Source organism: Bolinopsis microptera, chromosome 2 (assembly GCF_026151205.1).
Source record: "Bolinopsis microptera isolate Bmic1 chromosome 2, MBARI_Bmic_1.0, whole genome shotgun sequence".
Taxonomy (NCBI): domain Eukaryota; kingdom Metazoa; phylum Ctenophora; class Tentaculata; order Lobata; family Bolinopsidae; genus Bolinopsis; species Bolinopsis microptera.
Genome location: NC_087073.1, coordinates 5852272 through 5875058, shown reverse-complemented (window position 1 = coordinate 5875058; position 22787 = coordinate 5852272). Strand labels below are relative to the sequence as shown.

Sequence of the window (22787 nt, the reverse complement as noted above, 5' to 3'; positions counted from 1 at the left end):
CTCCGAAAAAAAGCAACGTTGCAATTTGTATCACGTTTTATAACATAATGTATGAACGACTGTTAATTTTCTAACCCGCTTTTACCACCTCTGCTTCGTGTGTGGGCTTCTCTTTCTGTTTTGGAGTATGGGCTAAATCTTAGAAAAAGAGAGTTCCCACGGCAGTAATTAGTAAAATAGTAGCTTCCTGTTAAGAAGCACTCAGTAGATCGGTAGTTACAACTACAGCGAAGTAGTAACTAGTTGTACCACACAGTGCCTAGATTTTCCCATTTATAAAGATCTATAACATTCTCAGCTGTAACATTGCATAACAGAGAAAGGCTCCTGTGCTTTGCTCGGTCCGGTAGTGTATAAACAATATGGGCTACACTCTCAGATATTTCCACATTCCATTACAAAACACTACCAAATATGTGTGAAATATGTGTACTTTGTAGTCGGGATCATTAAATATGAAGAGTTACAAGGACCTACTATACGTGACCTGCTGGATATTATAAATTCTGTGAAGAAAAAAAAATAGTGCACTTGGTTTTTGGGATTCGAGGATAATATTTTGACCAGTTAAAGAGATGACAGGGATAATGAACCTGAAAATAAACGCAGCTAATAACATCGACAACACTAAATAAACTGACCAGGGTCGAGAGTTCTTGACGAAGAGTACCGGAGTGATGGCAGCTCTGATGGCATCAGGAGATAAGTTGTGGAGTCTGGCTGATGTGTTCATGAAACAGTTCCGCTACGAACACCTCCTTCACCCTGAGGACGTTAAGAGGGTAAGTGAACCTTAATCAGTCACCTCACGACGAGGGGTGTATTACTTCATAAGCTTTAAACAGTAGTTAAATATGTTAGTTTCTCTTGATGAACATAGCCACTCAATCTTCATCATGTTATATGTTAGTTTCTCTTGATGAACAAAGCCACTCAATCTTCATCATGTTTTATTGTCCATGCGGATCTAACTTTGTAAGCTTTAATTGCGTGTTTGGTTATAAATTCAATACAATGCATATAACTGGATAATTTAACAGAACAATTTACTTGGAACTCTGTAAATGAACAGCACTAATGAAATTTCGGTTAAACCTAGATTAGTTCAACTGTTTACTTGTAACTTTGTAAGGATGAGCACACACAAATCTATTATTTTCAAGATGTTCAAAATAAAGGCTCTTACTCAGCTATTTCCATCTATTAATACCCCTAACCCTTCTTACAGCGTGGAGTTGAGGACATACCCAACTACCACTACAGAGACGATGGCATGATGTGGTGGAACAACTTAAAACAGTACTGCGAGGAGTTTATTGCTCTTCACTACACTTCTGACGAGCTTGTTAAGGGGGACTCTGAGCTACAGAACATGGTCGATGAGGTGAGTCACGTGGGGGGGGGAGAGAGAGAGAGAGAGAGAGAGAGAGAGAGAGAGAGAGAGAGAGAGAGAGAGAGAGAGAGAGAGAGAGAGAGAGAGAGAGAGAGAGAGAGAGAGAGAGAGAGAGAGAGAGAGAGAGAGAGAGAGAGAGAGAGAGAGAGAGAGAGAGAGAGAGAGAGAGAGAGAGAGAGAGAGAGAGAATACACTGTAATACAAGTACTTGTCTGAAGAATAATTAGCAGATTATTCTAAATCATGATTTCGATGACATAGTTAGGGCAAGAGTTGATTTTTCTGTGAACAAATTCGTAACAAAGGTTTGTCTACAGGAATGTGTTGTCCATAGTCCCAGGAACCACCAAAAAAAACCGTCCAGCTGAAACTTTTGGGCAAAAATTTTTATAGTCATTTTTCTCCAGGAACCCATACGCCCCACCCCTAACATTGGTTATTCGGCTCCCGAAGGTCTTGAGATCTCCATAGGGGGTGCAAAATGACCGCAATGGCCACACTATGGCAGGCGAATGATAGTTTCAGAACGATTGGAGCTTTATTTTTCGAAATAAATGGAATTTTTCGAAATTTTTCGAAATTTTATTGAAATTTCGAAAAAAATACACCAAATTATTTTTAACGCTTATTTCAAATCTTACTCGGGAAATAACTTCAATTAACAAATATCAAGGTTAACTAACACACAACAGATTATTGACCAACCCCCAGACAGCTATTCGACGGTACATACTACTCTGGTTGAATGTCTTAAGTTATCCTACAGTGAGCCGATGATAATCACATTCGATTTGCCATTGTGGATTAAGGCCACCCGAATAGTACTGGAAACTGGGATGCCTATTGTGGTCAGGGTTGGGGGCTTCCACACTCTCACGAGTTTTCTTGGCTGCATAGGCTATATAATGGCAGACTCGGGTTTAGAGGAGCTCATCAAACTCGTGTATCCTGGAGACGTCACGCATATATCGGATGGAGGATCTTACTATAAAGCGTTGAGAGCCCACTTTCTGATCAACGCCGCTCTTTGTTGTTTCATTATAGAGGAAGAAGTTTACGACGATGAACTAGTAGACTTGGAATGTTACATCAACAAATGTGTGAACGAAAATCTAAGTGTTAACTTTAAGACTAAATCTATTCAGGATCTATCAGAGAAAATAACTCTGCTTCTAAAGAACCTGTTTTCCAACAGTAGAACAGCAGCTCTATGGGTTACTTACCACAACATGATAACACTAGTAAAGGACTTCATAAGAGCAGAGAGGTTGCACGACTACAATATAATGCATTTATCAGCAGTAGCTTTGATGCTGCCCTACTTCGCAGCAGCTGGGAGGGGACAGTATGCAAAAGCTTTAAGACTGTATTTGGAGCAGGATGCTATTTTTAAAGTCAAGTATGGGGCGCTTTTAAAGACCTTTAAAGTAACAGGGCTTCACACGGTTTGTTACAACGACCACGAGTGGGCCGGGGTGTGGACTGACCTCTCCATAGAGCAGAGTCTTATGAGGGCAGCTAAATCTAGTGGTGGATTAACAAGTGGAAGGATGCGTAATCGTGAGTCCGCTCACAAGTTATGGGTGGCCACCCTGAATCAGATGGCTTTAATAAATCAGTCTTTTGGAGATTCATTAGCTAATTCATCGAAGCGAGGAGTACCAACTAAAGCTGCCATCCACTCAGATCTTACCAAGTCATCAATCAAGAAAAACTGTGATGTATTTGGAAAATTATTAACTTGGTTTAAAGTTACTGTCGACTTAACAGAATCCGAAGATAAGACTAAGTTAATATCTTTTTCGACTGGTCTTATATCACAGCCTGGGAACGATGAGGTGAATCCCGAGGAATGTTTGGCCGTTGGGGCTGTCCTTCAACGTGAGCTAGATGGGTTGACATTCATCGATAAGATAAGTATCAAAGGTAAAGCAAAGAACTTGACACAACTAAGAAAGCAGGTTAAAGTGAATAATAAAAGCGTTGCAGTCGATCCGTTGAAGTGTTTTAACCGTCTAGTCTTGGTTGCTGATAGAGAGACTTCAATAGAGGAATGCCTAACATACGAGTTAACTGTGGTGCCGATGAGCTTATTTGATCAATATCAGATGATGAGGAAATCTAATAAGGCTGCTCTTGGTATAAACCAATCTACACTTAAATCTTGCAGCTTCACGATCCCACTAGTCATTGATGGAGGTTGGCTAATTCACCAACAAAGCTCATTTAAAGGGTGTGACAATTATGGTGAGGTAGCAATGGAGTACTTGAAGCTTATCCCTAAAAATCGGGAAGTTACTGTGATTTTTGATGGATATGAGCCTTCTACTAAAGATCACGAGCACGAGCACAAGAGGAGAGTAAAAGCGTTCTGTGCTAATATTGCTGTAAAGGAATCCACCTTTTGTACTGTCACCAAAAGAACATTTCTGAGCAACAACAATAACAAAAAAAACTGATCGACCTTATCTCAAGCATTTTTACTGTAAATGGTATTGAAGTGATCAGAGCTTGTAACGATGCTGATACTTTAATTGCAAAGAAAACATTGGAAATGTCATTCCAATGTTGAATTGAAGGCAGAGGATACCGATATAGTTCAAGTCTATTAGTACATCATTTCAACAGTGACCATCACAATGATATTTATCTAACAACGAAGAAGGGTACATATTCAATCAAAGAAATATCAAGTCATCTAGATCATAAAGAAAAGGAGATACTTCTTCTAATTCATAGTATTTCAGGTTGTGATAGCGTCAGTGGACTGTTTGGTTTTAGCAAGGTTAAAGTGCTAAAGAAAGCTCTCACCTTTGATGAGCAAGGTCAGTTGGCAACATTACTTTCGGTGAGAGAATCAAAAGAAAAGATTATTGAGGCAGGCCTCTGTTTCTTGCAGTACATTTATGGTGACAAGAAAAAGACTCTTTCTGCTTTGAGATTCCTAGCATACAATAGGATGGTAGCGAAAAAGAGTCTCAATCCGAATAGGCTACCTCCAACAATAGCTTCAGCAACGGAGCACATCCTTAGAGCTTACTTACAGTACCATAACTGGGCCATGCTTAACGCTGACAGTCTGAATCCCCTTGACTACGGCTGGAAATTGGCTCCTGGTGGCACTTACGAACCAGTTGCAACAAAAGCTATAATTGCTCCAGAGTCTATTTTGAACCTTATATGTTGTAACTGTTCTGTCGATGTGGAACAGGCCTGTTTGACTTTCAGATGTTCATGTAGGAAATATGGCTTCAATTGTTTGCCAGCTTGTGGACGATGCCATGGTATGAACTGCACAAACATTAGACATGATGAACCTGAAGAACAAGCGAATTTTGATTAATATTAACTGTGTATTAATAATTGTCATGGTATTTACTGAAAATACACATTTTAGATTAACTGTATTTGTTATTTGTAGATGAGTTTTTAAATAGATTTGAAATAAGCGTTAAAAATAATTTGGTGCATTTTTTTTCGAAATTTCAATAAAATTGAGAAAAATTTCGAAAAATTCCATTTATTTCGAAAAATAAAGCTCCACTCGTTCTGAAACTATCATTCGCCTGCCATAATGTGGCCATTGCGGTCATTTTGCACCCCCTATGGAGATCTCAAGACCTTCGGGAGCCGAATAACCAATATTAGGGGTGGGGCGTGTGGGTTCCTAGAGAAAAATGACTATAAAAATTTTTGCCCAAAAGTTTCAGCTGGACGGTTTTTTTTGGTGGTTCCTGGGACTATGGACAACACATTCCTGTAGACAAACCTTTGTTACGAATTTGTTCACAGATTGACCCATAAACAGCAATTCTTGCCCTAACTAACAAGCATCAATCTCAGTGATTATTTACTAGAAAAAAATAAATAAGTATGACTTTTCTGAAAATCGTCTCTTTTTGTGCATACCATGATTCGAGAAAGAAAAAAGCGATTAAAACTTTTCATATGCATCAGTATTGACAAATCACCATTACTCATGTCTATTGTTATTTGTTAATGTAACGAACTGACTAGCTAAACGATACATTTCAGATCAAGAACCAAGGTTACAAACGGCTCCCAGAGCAAGGAGGCTTCCCCGGCTCCCTGGACACGATCGAGCAGCTGATTGAATACACCACCGCTCTCATCTGGAACGGCTCTATCTGGCACACAGCTGTCAACTTCGGGCAGTTCAACTACTTGGCTTTCGTACCAAACGCACCATGCGCCATGACCATGCCTCCACCTCCACAAGACGAGACTATAACCATGGAGAGGATCCTCCTGTCACTGCCGGTAAAAGAGATGGCACGAGTACAGATAGACATCTCCTACTCCCTCTCCCTCTTCTCCCCGGTGGAGAAGTTCTACCTGGGTAGTGTGAGGGAGGAGAAGGAGGACCTGAGGACAGAGACCATGATGGTTGATGAGAAGGAGGTGCAGTGCATTGAGAGGCTTGTAAACAGGCTCACTGATATGCAGGAACATATTGACAAGAGGAACGATGGACTCAAGATGCCTTACATGATCATCAGACCGGATTTGACTCCCCTTACCGTACAAACGTGATGGAAGGACTGTTTTTCTGTTTAATTTTTTTTCTTTCGTGACCGTAACTTGATAAATAAAGCTTTACTAAACTTTGCATGGTACATGGTTTAATAAAATATATTAATATTAAGTTATCTTTGACTGTTTGTACTTGTAGGGTACTTTTGAAATGCGATCATTTATTTCCCATTTCAGACTTGTAAAAGTCTTGATATTTTAACTTTAATTGACAATTGAACATATTTTGTTGCCAAATTATCATTTTATGTCATGTTGAGTTAATAATTTGTTATTACTTTATTCCTGCTATCATTGCACTTCAATAAAAAGATTTTTATTTTTTGTTCAGTTTTGATTAAACGATTTCAAATCGTAAATCACAAAGGGAGATTAAAACGTACATTAACAATTTTAGGTTACAAATTGCGAAATATCCGAAAAGAGATGACTTCAGCGGACACAAACATATCCCAAATTTAATATCATCACAAACCTATTTGTGTCAATTTATCACATTGTCTGACTATCATAATTATAACTTTCATTTTTTTGAGAGTCAATATTTACACGATCTAGGCTATGATAGTCATGATGATATCAATATATTTATGCAATTCTGCTGATGATAAAAGTCATATCCATGATTAAAAACTGGGCTCTGCTTCGGTGGTCCTGTTTACAGTTTAGTTGATTTGAATTGACGGAGTATTTTTATTAGTCAAGCCACGTCTTACATAACCCATGGGTCATCGATTATGGATATGACCATTATATCATGCGCATGTAAAAGCGACCAATCATGTGATAATTTTCTGAGGATAAATCAGTTCTTCTGAAATGAGATCTTTGAACTTGAGGGTGAAGAGGATAATCAGCACTTTGTCTTCAGTTGTGAAAAGAGGGCCAGAAGTCACGTCTTTTCTGCAACATTTCACTGTAAGCTGTCTCTATACTGAGGAATATATACGCATTAAAATCCTGATACACAAGAAATAGTATACATTTAGGTTACTCATGCATATAAATCATAAATGTCACAGGCTCAAAGCTCACCCTCCCACAGATTTAAACAATAAATGATTTAGTTAATTCGTATATCATTATCATGAAAAACCCAGCAGATGTAAAGAATAAGGCTATGTTAATTAATCTCGCTATGTAAAAATGAGCGACACGTGTACAATATCACAGCACAGGATTCAGGATAAGAAGTTATGACAAACATAGGATTTTATCAATGGTAGAATACAAGCTTAGTGCGATACTGAATTCCGCTCATCTGGCAAATCAAACCGACTCATGTTGGTCATTTTTATATTTTGTGGTCATTTTGAAATATATTTTGGGGCTTTTATTTTTACCACAAGATGAGCGCAATTTTGACTTGCACAGGCTGAACTTGTATTCCTAAGAAAAGGAAGTAATTTTTTTGTTAAATAATTTCTAGACACAATCAACGCCTACTTTCTAGCCCTCCAGTCGAACACTGTCAAAATCTGTGAATAATATTACCTCACATATATTTCATTCACAAATACTCGACAAATACTCGACAAATACTCGACAAATACTTGACAAATAGTCAAATGATATAGTACAAATTTGCAAACCGATGGAGGCATAAATAAAGGGTGGAATGAAAACATAACGCTTCAATAATTCACATGTTACCTTGGAATAGTTTTAGTCATGCGTTGAATCTTCAGGAATTCGCCCATCTTTGGTGCCATTTCTTTTTTCTGTTTATGTCCTGAATCAAGAGAATGCTATCTTCTACACTTACCAGCAGCAAAGTAGCCTTGACATACACTAACATACAACTTATGCGAAGTAATAATATTACTAATATGTAACATATTACTATTATATGTACGACGTACGTGCAATCCGTCTCGATTAAAAATATACAATCTCTGCAGACGAAGGGGCACAAATATTTAAACTATAAAATCGATTTTTTTAAACAAGTCGAGAAAATGCAACACACAAACATGAATTTGGGAAGGAATGCTTTACTATAACATATTAACTGCTTAACGGGTGCTCTGTTGTTTTTCCGTATGAAAACGCAGCATAGCAATTGAATTTGAACCACTTTCTGAAAGGTGACTATGCTACAAATAACTTTAAAACAGACAACCCGCCGAGCCATGAGTATCTCAAGCTTATGTATCAGTAAACTAATCGTCTGTACGTTGGTGCTAGACTGCTTTTATGTTCATAAACACAATTGCACACCATTGAAGATATCGCGGGATGACAGGCTGAGCGTCGCCCAGTTAGTAATAGGAGTACGTAGTTCCCCAACAAAGCTAAACCTTGTTTCATTTTTCATTGTTATAAACCCTATATAATATGTAGTATAATAAACATATTTATTAAAACTAATTACAACACTACAAATCTATTACATTTTTTGAGCTATGTAACTTATTGTAACGTCCTGTCCATGACAAAGGCGTGTTGCCGAAACGTCGACAACTAATATGTTTTGAAACACGGAGTGGAGACTCTCACTTCGTCACCAACTATGATCATTAAATGAACATGTTTATTGTTTATTGTTTACATGGAGTATGAACAGATATCCATTGCTACACAAGACCATCTGCAATTTTCAGAAAGATTATTATATTTTAACAAACCAAATTAAAATACATATACAACTGTAAGAAAAACAATACAACTTACCTTACTCGGGAATATTAAAGCGGGTTAATTTATGACTGGGAAAATTAATGACCGGGAAAAATATGGCGGAATTTTCCAAAACCCATCAAGCATCAAAATGTATTACTATTAGTTTACCTTACTCGGGAACATTATAGCGGGTTAATTTATGACTGGGAAAATTAATGACCGGGAAAAATATGGCGGAATTTTCCAAAACCCACCACTTTATCCTAGTTATAATATTCCCGAGTAAGGTAGTTGTATTGTTGTCAACTGTGTGTAAGTTTCACCTTTTCAGCCGTCACTGAACCAACACTCTCATAACCAGTTCAGTCGCTTGGAAAATAGTTGATTCTATTCTTTTTGTGTTCAGGCCTTACAGTTACTAAGTTGGAGAAGAAATTTGGTTTTGGTATTGCATATTGTACATGTACTTCTTGGGCAGCACATTACATGTAAAAATAATAATCACGTATGCTTTATAAGTTATCTCATGCATATTTATTTATTTTCAATTTATTCAGCATGAAGATTTTGGAGATGAGCAAACATAACTTGTTGATATTATCAGTCCTATGACCTATAGGCAATAAGCATATCGCTATTTATTTGATCACTGACGAGTAAATGCGATGAAATTAAAAGGCTTTGCAAAAACATGCGATTCTTTCTTGGATCAAAGAAGCAGCACAAAAATACAATGTTGTGAACTTGGAAAATCTTTAACTTTCATTAAACATTTCAATGCTTCGAAAATCTCTAAATATTAACAAGATATGAATTTCCATCAAGAACGAGGTAGCCGCACAATTAACAAGTTTCGAAATATTTGGCATATTGCGAATTTGCACTCACTAACCATGATTCGAGGAATTAGCTGTGTTTCTGATTCTGGGGAGTAAGATTCGACTCTTCGGGGACACTGGTTGGAAAAATTGTCGAAAGAAAGTTTTAATGATGTTGGAGATTCAATATGAAATAAAATTTGCTTGACAAATCTAGAACAAATCTCGGACCAATCCAGATTCCAACAATTATTCTTGCCAGTAAACGCCAGAAAAGGTCCATTAAAACGGAAACTACAATACAGAAACTAACTCTGAAGTGCAAGGTGGGAACACTCTATTTCTTTCTCGTACTCTTTGTACAGATACTGTTCTGTAATGTATTTACAGACTTGTGGAGCGACAAGTTCCTCAATGGGCTGCTCGTTGGCCACAGCTTGCCGCACGTTTGGTTTGCTCGTGTTTGCGTGGTCTATTATCAGGTGTATATTGTCCTGTGGACAGTGGACAAATTCAACAATCAACTAAATTACTGAATTGCGATGCAATATCACAATGGTGATGCAATATTACGTGAGAAAAATAATTATATCACGTGATAATAGATAAATATAAAATATCATCGAGTGCAATGGATATTAATATTATAATAATATAATGGATATAATATAGCGATACCATCTGGCACGTGACTCACCTCATATGCTGAGAATTTAGCACAGAACTGGACAATGTTGATAACACGATGAGGGTTTGGTGTCACACATACAACATTCTTGTTGGTAATCAGTTCGTCCACCTCACTCTGAAATACAGGCAAAACATAATCATAGTATGTCCATAATATATTATTTTAGTCTTCCAATGGTTGTAGATGCGTAGGTGATCATAAAGATCACCGCTGACTAGCAGTTCTGTGCTCTCACTATAAAAGCCAGGGCTGTGAATCGGAGGTACCCCGCTAGTGCCCCCCTGTCAGTACCTAGTCGAATAAGTCGACCTTAGCCTCTCTGCAACAAGTCCTCCTGATGCCTCCACGTGGTGAAGACTGGATACTGGACGATGGATGGTGGTGAACTCCAGGCAAGAATCAGGATGGACGACGGGTAGATAGCTGACCCCCGGAGAGACAAGATAGGAACGTCAGTTGTCTCTCGAACTCCTAGCCTCTGAAGAAGAGAGGTGCGGAGCATCAGCTGGAGGTGTTGGTCATTATATCCTCTGACTTTCCACTACGACCCAAATGATTGGACCACGCTCTGGTGGAAAGGATGACCCCCCATACCCGGGGTAACGGGCAGTCAGGGAGAGGGCTAGCTCTTGCAAAAGTTTAGCTTATGCTGACACCCTAGCCCCCCTAGCTCAGGGACAGGAGTGGCTACCTTCGGGTAGTGTCGGAGAAGAAGAAGAAGAAGAAGAAGAATTCACCACATCATTTACCCTGAGCAGACAGTTCGATTGGTTAAAGTCTGATAAAAATTTCAACTCAAGTTGATGTTCCTGCAGTTCAAACCCAAATGTTCCGGTAGCGTGGCTTTGGGAAATGACCATTTGCCACCATGGAGGGGACTCCATGGGGTCATTTAGCTATTTGAAAAACAACTATGATGAATTTATACAGCACTAGGGTTAAAGCCCCTAACACGAATCTTGTGGAGGGTCGGCAGTTTTATGACTTGGTTGGCTTAAAACCCAATCTGGGAGAGCCAGGCGATGATGTACTGTCGTACCCAACACAACACAACAGGATAAGTACAGAACCGGAAAAGAAGAGCAGTAATAGTGGCAGCGTTGTGTCGTGTAGTAGGAAAACGTCCATCGGGACACTGAACGTTCGTACTGTTAGGGAACAGTATAAGAGGATAGAGTTAGCATCGCTCTTCCTTGATAGTAGAGTTGCAGTTTTAAGGGTACAAGAGCACCGGATTGTGCATGAGGAGGAGATCAAGATCCAGAGTTTTGAGAAGGGTGTGCACCTGGTGACCACACCTGCTTGGAGAAACACCCGACAAGCTGCTACTGGTGGAGTTGTGTTTATGCTGACCAAGCAGGCCTACAAAGCAGTGAGTCTCATGAAATCGTTTGGGAAGCGAATTTTTCTCATATCCTTTGATGGAAACCCACGGCTTACAGTAATAACGGTGTACAGTCTCACTGAAGCAGCATCAAATGAAGAGGCAGAGGACTTTCACGAGGGACTAAGATCTGCATTAGGAGAGGTGCCAGCCCATCATCTGCTAATGGTTGTTGGTGATCTTAACGCCCATCTTAGCAGATTGAATGAGGAGGATTCAGGTTGGTACTGGCATCGAGTATCCAACAGAAACGGATCGCTTCTCAGGGATACTTTGTTGGAGGGAAACCTTGAGGCAACTAACCACCGATTCCAGAAACGTCCCAGTAAACTATGGACGTATCTCTCTGACGGAACACTGAGCAAGAGTCAGATTGATAACATCCTGATAAGGAAGAAGTGGCGTAACTCAGTCAAGGACACTGTTGTCTCCAATTCTTTTAACTCTCTTGGGTCGGACCACCGTCTAGTAGTTAGTTCAGTCAAACTCAGCCTGCGAAAGTGCCAGAATGCACCTAGAGTAGTAAGATATGACTACAGACTGCTCAAAGAGAATAAGGAGTTGCAAGCCTTGTATTCTGTGGAGGTGAAAAACAGATTCTCTATGCTACTGGAGGAAGAATCTAGTGAGCAGAACGATCCCACGATTCAGTACGGAAAGCTTATGGATGCCGTGAAAGCAACCAATCATAAGTTGCTTAAGCCCATCCCAAGAAGACAACGTAACAACCCCTCCCAAGATCCTAGGGTATCGGAGAGGAGGAGAACTCTGTTTCAGGCCAAAGACGCATATCATGAGAATCCTACAGAGGAGAGTAGAGAGGTAGTTAAGGAGTGTAAGGATGCACTTGCAGTGAGCTACAAAGAGGTTGAGGAGGAGACTCTTGTTTCTCGGATCAGGCGGGCTGAGGATGCTGCTGACAGGTGCAAGAATAAGGAAAGTTGGGACCTTATTAATGACATAAATGGCAGGAAAAGCAAGCCATGCAGCCTGGTTGATGGAGGTAGTGCAGAGGGGAGATTGAAGAGCTGGAAGGACCACTTCACTAAGCTCCTGGGTCAACCACCATCTGTACCTGACCAGGAAATAGTTATCCAAACCATCCACCCCCAGCAGGATATAGAGACTGGTCTGTTTTGCAGGGAGGAGTTAGCGGAGGCGAGGAAGCAGATCAAGGAGGGTAAGGCCTATGGTGATGATGGCATAGCTCCAGAGATTCTCAAAAGAGTGGACATGGACGACCTGATTCTAGAGTTCTGTAACAGCGCTCTGGTTGATGGAAAAATCCCTGATCAATGGCGGCAACTCAACATCGTGCCTGTGCCAAAGAAAGGAAATCTAACTAAAGTGGATAACTACAGAGGAATCGCTCTTACGTCCATTGTTAGTAAGACCCTGAATCGTATGATCCTTAACAGAATCAAACCAGCGATGGAGAAAATCCTGAGGATCAACCAAAACGGATTTCGGGAGGGACGCAGTACCACCAGCTACATTCTGTGTCTAAGGAGGATCTTGGAGGGGGCTAGAGACAAAAACCTGACCGCCCTTCTCTTGTTCATCGATTTTAAGAAGGCCTTTGATAGCATTCATAGGGGTATATTGATGAAGATACTCCTGGCATATGGGATACCAGAGCCCATTGTTAGGCTGATAGATGCTATGTACAAGGACACCATGGCACGAGTCATCACGGAGGATGGTCTGACTGAAGCTTTCCTTATACTTGCTGGAGTTATGCAGGGAGATACACTGGCGCCCTACCTCTTCGTGATTGTCATTGACTATGTGATGACAACAGCACTTAGAGGCAAAGATCTGGGCTTCACTGTCAACCCCAGAAGAAGCAGGAGATACCCAGCAGTTAAGATGACAGATGTCGACTTTGCTGACGATCTTGCACTGACAACAGACACCGCAGAGCAAGCGCAAGATCTTCTCCTCAGTGTGGAGCTGGCTGCTAACTCCGTTGGACTGCACCTCAACGAGAGTAAGACGAAGTACATCAGAGTCAATCTCTCTGAGTCTGACTCTACCGTCATTAAAGCAGCAAGTGGGCAGGAGATAGAGCAAGTAGATGACTTTGTCTACCTTGGAAGCAGAATAATGAGTGCGGAGAAGGACTTTGATGTTAGGAAAGCAAAGGCATGGGGGGCCTGTCATCAGTTAAAGACAACCTGGAAGTCTGGAATGCGCAGGGACTGAAAGATCCGTGTCTTTCGAGCAACGGTTGAGCCCGTACTCCTGTACGGCTCTGAAGCTTGGACGATAAGCCAATCCATGACTAAGCGGATCAATGGATGCTACACTAGAATGCTCCGGATGGCCTTGAACATACGTTGGCCACAAATCATCAACAACAGTGATTTATACGGCAACATCCCCAAGCCATCAGCGATGATAGCCTCCAGAAGAATGAGACTGGCTGGACATGTAGCCAGGCATGACGACCTTCTGGCAAACCAACTTCTGTTCTGGGACCCTCAGCATGGATACAGGAGACCGGGGAGGCCCCACCTTACGTTTCTGGACATGCTAAAGAAGGACACCAGCCTTTCCTGTGTTGAAGAGATAAGATCTGTTATGCTTGACCGCGACGTGTGGCGAGGAATTGTAGTTGCTCGGACCAAGAAGCCGACTTAAGTCAGTCATAATATCATAATAAAAAACCCACTGAAAGTGTTTATTGTTTCAAAACATTGGCTCTCAAACCTCCTGTCCCAAGACTTTGTGTCCGCGTTTTGAAAAATATTCGCAGATTTTCTAGATATAGTTAGGTCTGCATTTTGGGCATTCTAGATATCTGGGATAGTCTGTCAAAGGTACTGGATCCTATTTAATAGTAAACAGCGACTTGCAAGAATCAAAATATATAATATATAATATATAAGAATCAGAAACTACCCAACGACCTGCTAAGGATATGCAGATAAACGAACCTGAGGCCACTGCGTTATTTGAGAAACCTGCTCTTCAGTCAACATCACTGCAATAGTATCACCTGAAAAAGGAAACTCTTTCAAACCAAAATAAGTGCTTCCATTCTGCCGATTTTTTCACTTTAAAATGATCGGTTTGGACCCTTTTGCATGAATGGACGACATTCTTAATTCCGTCAAACTGTACACAGACAAGACGGGAAATACAGCTTTTTGGCATGGTGAAAACAAAATTACTTAAATTGGAACTGAAAGGACTTAATATCCTTCGCCTTTAAGCAATAAAGCACAAACTGCACAATGAAATAAAACATTGTCTGAAACAATGCTGTCCATCTGACAATTTGCATTTCCGCGGCCCAGAAAGGGTGATAGGAGCCTTACCCCTAAGTTCCATGCCCGAATTTTCACTCAAATTTTTTTACCCAAATAAAATTTGCCCGAATTTTCAACCCACATTTTTCGCTTCGACTGAAATATTCGGGCTAAAAAAATTCGTGAACTTGCGCACGAATTTTTTTATTTCACTCAAATAATATAGTCGCTGCGGTTGTAATCAATGCTATAATTGCATTTCGTTGTCCTAAATGTTTCTGGGATTACCTAACGCATATCATCATAACACTAATAATAACAACGCTATTACACTACACATCGATTACACGATTAGCCATTTTATTGAGGACCTGCAGTGAGTCATTTTCGGGTTCCAATTTCAAGAACCAATGTTTTATTATCTGATATTTAGGACGACTGAGGAGAAGGAGGAGGAGGATTGAGGAGGACTGAGGAGAACTGAGGAGGATGACTGAGGAGGACTGAGTAAGAGGAGGAGAAGGACTGAGGAGTACTGAGGAGGACTGAGAAGAAGGGGGAGGAGGAGGAGCACTAAGGACGAGTAGGACTGAGGAGGAGGAGAACTGAGGATGAGGAGAACTCAGGAGGAGGACTCAGGAGGAAAAGGAGGACTCAGGAGGAGCAGGAAGAGGACTCAGGAGGAGTAGGACTCAGGAGGACTCAGGAGGACTGAGGAGGAGAAGGACTGAGGAGGAGAAGGACTGAGGAGGAGGAGGAGGACTGAGGAGGAGGAAGAGGAGGATGAGGAGGAGGAGAATGACTGAGGAGGAGGAGGAGGAGGAGGAGGAGGAGGAGGTGGAGGAGGAGGAGGAGGAGGAGGAGGAGGAGGAGGAGGAGGAGGACTGAGGAGGACTGAGGAGGAGGAGGACTGAGGAGGATGAGGAGGAGGACTCAGGAGGAGAAGGACTGAGGAGGACTGAGGAGGAGAAGGACTGAGGAGGACTGAGGAGGAGAAGGACTGGGAGGAGAAGGACTGAGGAGGAGAAGGACTGAGGAGGAGGAGGACTGAGGAGGAGGAGGACTGAGGAGGAGGACGGAAGAGCAGGAGGAATTTCTTAAATTCACACAAAAAAGTTTATAGAAAATATATGAAGGACACTAATTTGCTTCTGCACATTGGTTGTTACACTAGTTTACGTGATGTTTACGTAATTTTCATCCTAATTTAAACTTGGGTGGTCGCAGTCTCGATCTCACCCGACGCAACCGATAGGCGTATCGATTTCCGCACGAAAATTATTTAAATTATTTGGGCATGGAACATGTCACCCGAATAAATTTGTTTCGCAAATAAAATTTGCCCGAATTATTTTACCGTATTATTTGGCCAAGGAACTAAGGGGTTACCCTCTAGTTCCATAGCCAATTAATACAGTGAAAAAATTTACAATTTTTATTTGTGAAATAAAATTAATACGGGTGACCTGTTCCATGCCCGTATTAATTTGCACACAGTGATCGATACGCGTATTACTATTGGTGGTGTCGTCGTCGAGCAAGATCAGGACTGCGGCCACACGAGTTTTAAAATTAGGATACACAAACTTAGTAACAACCAATGTAGTGTCTGGAAGCAAAATTTTGTCCTGCAATTCTATTCACTTTGTGTTTCCATCAGTTTCTGTTTGTTTTTCTCGATCAGTTTTTCAAATTTTATTGTATTGATTTTAATTTATTCTAGAATATGTTCTAGTGGTTTCATTTAAAGCAGTGATAGACGGGCGTCCAAAACGTAATTCGTGTCAGAATTGCACAACACAGAGAATGTAGATATGGTTCAAACTTAGATTTCTTTAAAGTTTTGTAACTATGTAACATTTCATTGACTAAAGAGGGTGTGGCAGTGGCACGCTACTCCCCCCTTTTTCAGTATCGTCACACGTATGAGCAGAGTCTATCTTCATAGATGAGGTTGCTTGAACTTCCATGGCTTAACTGCCAATCAAGAGATCAGGAGGGGCGAATTTGAACACGCCTCTTCTGAGGAAGGTATGGTGACTTCGTTGCTTCCCTGGAGCAACTTATCAGATTTAGAGGTGGAAAAAGCAGAACCACATACTAAAATGATAAATGTTCAAATGGAGTCGGCAGGAGCTTTGGCCAGGAAGGAGCTTTCGCAACTAACAATAACATATCTGCCTACCTTACTCGGGATTATTATGACCGGGATAAAGTGGTGGGTTTAGGGTAATTTCGCCATATTTTTCCCGAACCACATTTTCACCGGTCGTTAATAAACCCGCCTACTCAGCTTTTAGGGTTCCCAAGGGGTATGGGTGCTCATATTTTAATCGTTGTATTATATTCACTAAAGAAGACTATTGGGACACTTTTTGTAGGTTTTTCGACTTCATTTGGCTAAAATTGCAAAAAATTCACCTTTTTGCCCAATTCTTGTCATATATAATCCTTATTGTCAAATTTGATTTAAATAGGCCAATTTTTAATTTCTTAGGTATTGACTATCTCTACATAATGAAATAGGACTCAAAGTAAAAGTAACAGTTAAATTAAAACTTGAATTAATTAAAACTGATGAAAGGGATGGTCCAGATGAAGATAACGAAAATGATTACAACTTATTGGAAGACTAAACAGCTCTCCCTTTATCTTAATATCGATCTGGTTGTTACGCTTCAAATGTTAAAAATTATTTTCCATCTAGTTTGATTAACCACGAGTCATTTTTTCTGTCTACTTTCAACAATTATTGATAATTCGACTTGTTTCACAAGTTTTAGCAATGCGAAAATTTCTAAACTTGCTTATCTCTAATAAGGAAATTTACATCTGAGACAAAATTTTTGAATCTAAAATTGAAAGGTTGGACACCGGTAAAATGGCGACCGGGAAAATGTGGTGGGTTTTGAGCAATTTCGCCATATTTTTCCCGAACCATATTTTAACCGGTCGTTAATAAACCCGTCGTAATAATCCCGAGTAAGGTAACCTATTTTATCATAAGGACTGTAGTAAAGGGTGTTATTTCGTTAAAAAAGTTAGCAATTAAACGGTACACCAATATTAAAATGTTTAGTAAGTATACAACATGAACGTGCGGCGGCACAGGCGAATGAAGATAATTCTGGTGTCGATAGTTGTTCTGATGACAGCTTGTGCTCAAGTCACCCTCAACGATGTTACTCGGATGTATCGGCTCCCACCACGGTACGTAAATATATAATATGCATTTAAAAATTAAACTTGTCAAATAAAAGATAGAATATTATATTTGCACCGTTTTTTTTGCGATAATGTGCTGGGTATTATAGTTTGATGTTATTTTAAGGTACTGGGTCTGTAATTACTTAAAGTGCTGGTACTGGGTGTGGTTGTACTTAGTTTAATTTTCCCTATTTTCAGACATTGGGCCCTTTCTAAGATCAAGGGATCGCAACAGGGCTATGAACAACCAGTTTAAGGTCTTGTTCAGGCAATCGGAGGCGGAATTCAAGTCGTTTATGAGACTGACGAAGCGTCAGTTTTATGAAGTACTGGCACTTATTGAGGATGACATCGCCAAGGATAGCTCAACTTCCAGGATAGGAATATCTGCAAAGGAGCAGCTCATGGTCACTCTGCGTTATCTAGCTGGGGGAGAGAACCATAAGACTCTCTCGCTTTATTTTATGATTGGCCGACCTACGATTTCAAAATTCATCCCGAAAGTTTTGAAGGCCATCATTACACACTTGGGGCCTATTCACGCTAAGGTACCGTCATCTGAAAATGAATGGCTTGAAGTGGAGCGACGATTCGCGAATCGTTGGGATTATGTGAAAACTTATCAAATAACGGAGTAGTTCGCTGTTTATTAGTCTCATGATTGAAATACTGATATCTGGATATTATCCGGTTGGAAGAGACAAGGACAAGTGAAACAAGGAAGTTAGGAGTAAGGGCAAATTTTCGGCGTCAACGCCATCTTCAGGCTAAAATTGTTATAAATGTTAGTATGTAATAAATGCTTCTATACTAGTTAAAATGCTAAATTAAAATTACACACACTGAATACAGGTTACATCAAATGGTATTATACATTACATTGAAAATAGTGATGTACACACGTTTTACACTCTGTCCAAGTACATAATATCTACTGAACAGCAGGGTCGTGTGCTATTTGTTTAAATTTGTCTTTGAATATGTTGTAGAAGAAATCCCTTAAGCTTCTCGCACTCTTCTTTGTTATTGATACTAGGTTTAAATAAATTAATGTAGTAAGCTTCTGTCACTTTACGTTTAATGGTGCTATATAAGTTAATTTCTAAAATATCGAAGGAAATATCTGGTTCTATGTTATCGTGAAACTCTGAATAATGAGCAGCCAACGCATTATCAGGATAGGTTAAAGGCCTGTTGACTGCTCTTCGATGCTCTGAAAATCTATCGTGTGCTGTTCTACTCGTTTCCCCTATATATAGCTCTTGACATAATTTACACGTAACTTTGTGACACATTTTGGTTTGCAGTCGTGATTTGTTGTGATGAGTGGACATATGATACAGTTTGGTATGGTGCAGTGTGGTTTGTCGTGTGGTCGTGATGAACATAAGATCTCTGAGAGTTTCTTACCTGGTGTGAATATGAATTTGACCGGTAAGTTGTGTGAGAGGGCAAATTGAGTGACTTCTTTGGAAAATGGCTCGTTGATGAATGGTAGAGTGCATGTTACGTGGTCGGTATCTTGTATGTTTGATGATGAAGGGTTATGACGTGTTGTAGGTGAGATTTCAATTTTTTTTCAATGTAATGTATAATACCATTTGATGTAACCTGTATTCAGTGTGCGTAATTTTAATTTAGCATTTTAACTAGTATAGAAGCATTTATTATATACTAACATTTATAACAATTTTAGCCTGAAGATGGCGTTGACGCCGAAAATTTGCCCTTACTCCTAACTTCCTTGTTTCACTTGTCCTTGTCTCTTCCAACCGGATAATATCCAGATATCAGTATGTGAACACTATCGGAGCTATTGATGGTAAGCACGTGGTAATGATCAAGCCAAGAAGTTCAGGATCTACATACTTTAATTATAAATAAAAGGGTCATTTTCAATCAATCTGATGCCGACTATAGATTTATAGCGTATGATATTAAAATAACTCTTAAACTTGCTATTACATATCTAGGATTTTTGTATTCAGTACATACTTTTAAGGTAAAAGGAAAGTTATAGCCAGTAGCCTGAAAAATGACAACAAATCGAAATACGTCAAAGAAAGAGAACAAATAAAGGCTCAGAACAAGCATTTTGGTGAGATCTTGCTTACTTTTCTTAATTTTATTATAATCCGATAGTTTGTCTACAATATATGTTCAATGTAAAACCGTACACATGAACATAATTTTGATGAGAAGTAAGAAGTTTCATATAACGTTATTAATTTCAGCTGAGGGCTTTTCCCAATTGAGTTCTGCACTTTTTGCGTCTCTGGCAGCTCCAGCTCCCCTCCCAGCCCCTGCCCCTGGTCAGAGTGATCAGTTCTCTGCATTTGGGGAAACAGTAGTGCAGAAGTTGAGAGCAATGGAGGAAGACAACGCTCTTGGTGCAATGGCGCAAATTTCGGCCATCATATTTGCCCCTAGGGCCACCAGCAGCTATCATAACATGTAGACTAACTTATTATGTAAACTAACTTATTTTCATTTTTTTTGTCTATTTTAATCATAAAATTTTGTTTGTTTCACTTGTTGGACTGGAGAAAAGTGCCGGGAACAGGGTTAAGCCGGGACCGAGATTAAGACCGGTCTTCTGGACTTTCTTTCCCCGACCTCCGGTCGGCATCTAACTTTTGAGTGCGCAATCTTGCAGCTTCTCTGACAGCTTCTCCGAATCTCCACTGCCTCCACATGGCGAAAGGCCTCCTTCTCCAGGCCTTTCTCTTTGACTGCAGCATCATGAGCATCTATTATCATCTATCAAAAGTTCACAAACGTTATATGAACCGTTAAAAACGCAATTCTATTTTATTTACTTAAACTACATCTATATTTCATCGTTTATTAAACTGAACTGCTCACCAAACATATGAAAGTGATCACCCTCAACGAGAGTATCTGAGTGTCTCCATAATTTTCATTTAAAGTTTTCTCATCATCTACCTCTATCGGTGCTGTGCTGATAAGTTAAATTTTTGAGCATAAATAATTCTCACCTGGTTGCGATGTTGTTTGCTAGTACTGAGGACAATAGCCATTGTTCAGTTGTTCATGTATTAATCCATAAGAAGTAATCTTTCAAAGTGATATCACTATAATCCACAGACATTATCTGAGCCCTCTACAGTCTACCCCATTTCTATTTCAGTACACATGCAGTATGCACTATGATTCGAAGGGGACCATAAAATATAGATGTGAAGGGGGCGATAAAATTGAGTTGTGCCATCTCAGTGGTCGTTTTTCGCGAAGCTACTTTGTTTCATCGCTCAAATTATAGGTATCAGGTAATTTTGATCCTGCAACCTTCATGATATGATCGCTCGCTTTGAAAATCTTAAACAATAATCTCAGAATGTGTGTTTTCTGTCTGTCTGTGTGCGTGTAATTTCCGAGCGGCTTAATCAAGAAAACGGAAACAGTTACGGGACTGATTTTTTCGGTAAAGTGCCGAAAAAACTATGAGGAAGCCAAATGGTAAAGGGTTTTTAAATCGGTCGGTGGTAAGTGGTTTAATTGATGGTTTTGTACCACAAATGTTACATAAAATAGCTTGAGCAGCTTAATCAAAAAAACGGTAAGAGTTACGAGGCTCGCTCTCTCTCCCATTACTGCATATTATGTAGCGTATATATATATATATATATATATATATATCATAATTACACTCATGAATACTTTAAATTTATTAGGGGAGGAATCGCTCATAGCTGTTTGGACTGTAGAGAGAGAGTTCATACGTTTATACGACAATGTAATGCATGTTTTCAAATATGCGGGTGTGGTGCGGAGTTAATAAGGGCTAATTTCTATTGATTGTGGTTTAAGATACTATTTTTAAAGGATACTATTGGATACGTGAGGGCACTCCGAATAGAATTGCTCGCCTAATCCGGGTTTTGACTCAGCAGATAATTACTCCTACCCTTTTTAACTGCGTCAGTGAAATCCCGGCCGAAGGCCGGGTTACACTCGTATCTAATAAACATACAGTCAGATCAGGCCAGATTCATCAACACACGTGTTTTCTTGGATAACAAAATTAAAAACGCGCGCGTAGAAACGTCCGTGTTTTGCGCCTCTTTTTATAGTTTTATAAATATCACCGCCGCTGTTTAAGACGAAAACACGTGCTCACATTGGTGAAAGCGTGAGTAATTTTATTAACAGCTGCATGCATAACGCACGGAGTTATGAATAACTTGTCAAGTACTAACCTGTGGAGCAATACTTGTCCGCCAGTTTATTAATAACTTTAGGAAGAACCGTGTAACATCGCTGATTGTACTCCCATTCGTCGATACTGCAAATGAAAATGTGACGTGTGAGGAAAGCTAGGCGGTCAACAAAGTTGTAATTTACTTTACTGATTAGTTGGTAAAACTACACTCAAGACCAAATGTGCTATTAAAAGGTGTAGATAGGCTTTATAAAATGGTTTAACTTTAATGTTGATTATTACTGCTGGTATTAGCAATAGGGTAAGAGTCGACTGTAATTAGTTAACTTAGAAAATTATGAAATTTTTACTTTTATTCAGGCATATTTAAATGCAGAGTACAAAGAATGCCGTAAATTTATCAACAGTCATATTTTAAATACAAAGCTAGTTCGAATATCAGGTCTAAAGTAATTTAGTTTACGGCAGGTTTACAGATACTGTCGTTTGTCTATATTCTTATATTGAAAATAAAGGGGACACAATAGTTAGCTTGTAATGACGTGAATCCTGATAAAAAGTGGCATAATACTTGAAGAATATGTGTACGTGATGAACTATGCCGGAAGATTTCTTAACCGTTACATACTTTAGCAGCATTGTCTAGTCTTTAGGAAATTTTAGGATATATCACATAATCCA

General features: G+C 39.7%; 4 protein-coding genes across 8 annotated transcripts in view; 2 read left to right on the top strand and 2 right to left on the bottom strand.

Annotated features, from left to right (window-relative positions):
- LOC134811507 (synaptobrevin homolog YKT6-like) overlaps positions 1–2011 on the bottom strand; it is a 92605-nt gene extending 90594 nt beyond the window's left edge. Inside the window, exon 1 of the mRNA XM_063818354.1 lies at positions 2000–2011. The gene's annotated coding sequence lies outside the window, so the exon portion shown is untranslated. The remainder of the gene's footprint in view (positions 1–1999) is intronic.
- The window catches only part of LOC134811503 (polyunsaturated fatty acid 5-lipoxygenase-like), a 33003-nt gene extending 26749 nt beyond the window's left edge, over positions 1–6254 (top strand). Inside the window, exons 12-14 of one of the 2 annotated variants that reach the window (XM_063818345.1) lie at positions 645–782; positions 1229–1384; positions 5429–6254. In XM_063818345.1, the coding sequence (XP_063674415.1) occupies positions 645–782; positions 1229–1384; positions 5429–5947 (813 nt within the window). In that variant the 3' untranslated portion in view covers positions 5948–6254. The remainder of the gene's footprint in view (positions 1–644; positions 783–1228; positions 1385–5428) is intronic. The other variant, XM_063818346.1, reaches the window with a different exon arrangement.
- The window catches only part of LOC134811505 (uncharacterized), a 32332-nt gene continuing 10210 nt past the window's right edge, over positions 666–22787 (bottom strand). Inside the window, exons 4-11 of one of the 4 annotated variants that reach the window (XM_063818351.1) lie at positions 22144–22229; positions 14402–14478; positions 10085–10192; positions 9701–9881; positions 9462–9524; positions 7601–7679; positions 7394–7425; positions 6284–6881 (exon numbers count right to left, since the gene is read on the bottom strand). In XM_063818351.1, the coding sequence (XP_063674421.1) occupies positions 7419–7425; positions 7601–7679; positions 9462–9524; positions 9701–9881; positions 10085–10192; positions 14402–14478; positions 22144–22229 (601 nt within the window). In that variant the 3' untranslated portion in view covers positions 6284–6881; positions 7394–7418. Of the gene's footprint in view, positions 766–6283; positions 6882–7393; positions 7426–7600; positions 7680–9461; positions 9525–9700; positions 9882–10084; positions 10193–14401; positions 14479–22143; positions 22230–22787 lie in introns of those variants that run through there. The other 3 variants (XM_063818348.1, XM_063818350.1, XM_063818352.1) reach the window with 3 other exon arrangements.
- LOC134811961 (uncharacterized) lies at positions 17896–19807 on the top strand. The gene is made up of 3 exons (XM_063819129.1): positions 17896–17926; positions 18122–18471; positions 19718–19807. The coding sequence occupies exons 1-3, from the start codon at positions 17896–17898 to the stop codon at positions 19805–19807; spliced, it is 471 nt and encodes a 156-aa protein (XP_063675199.1).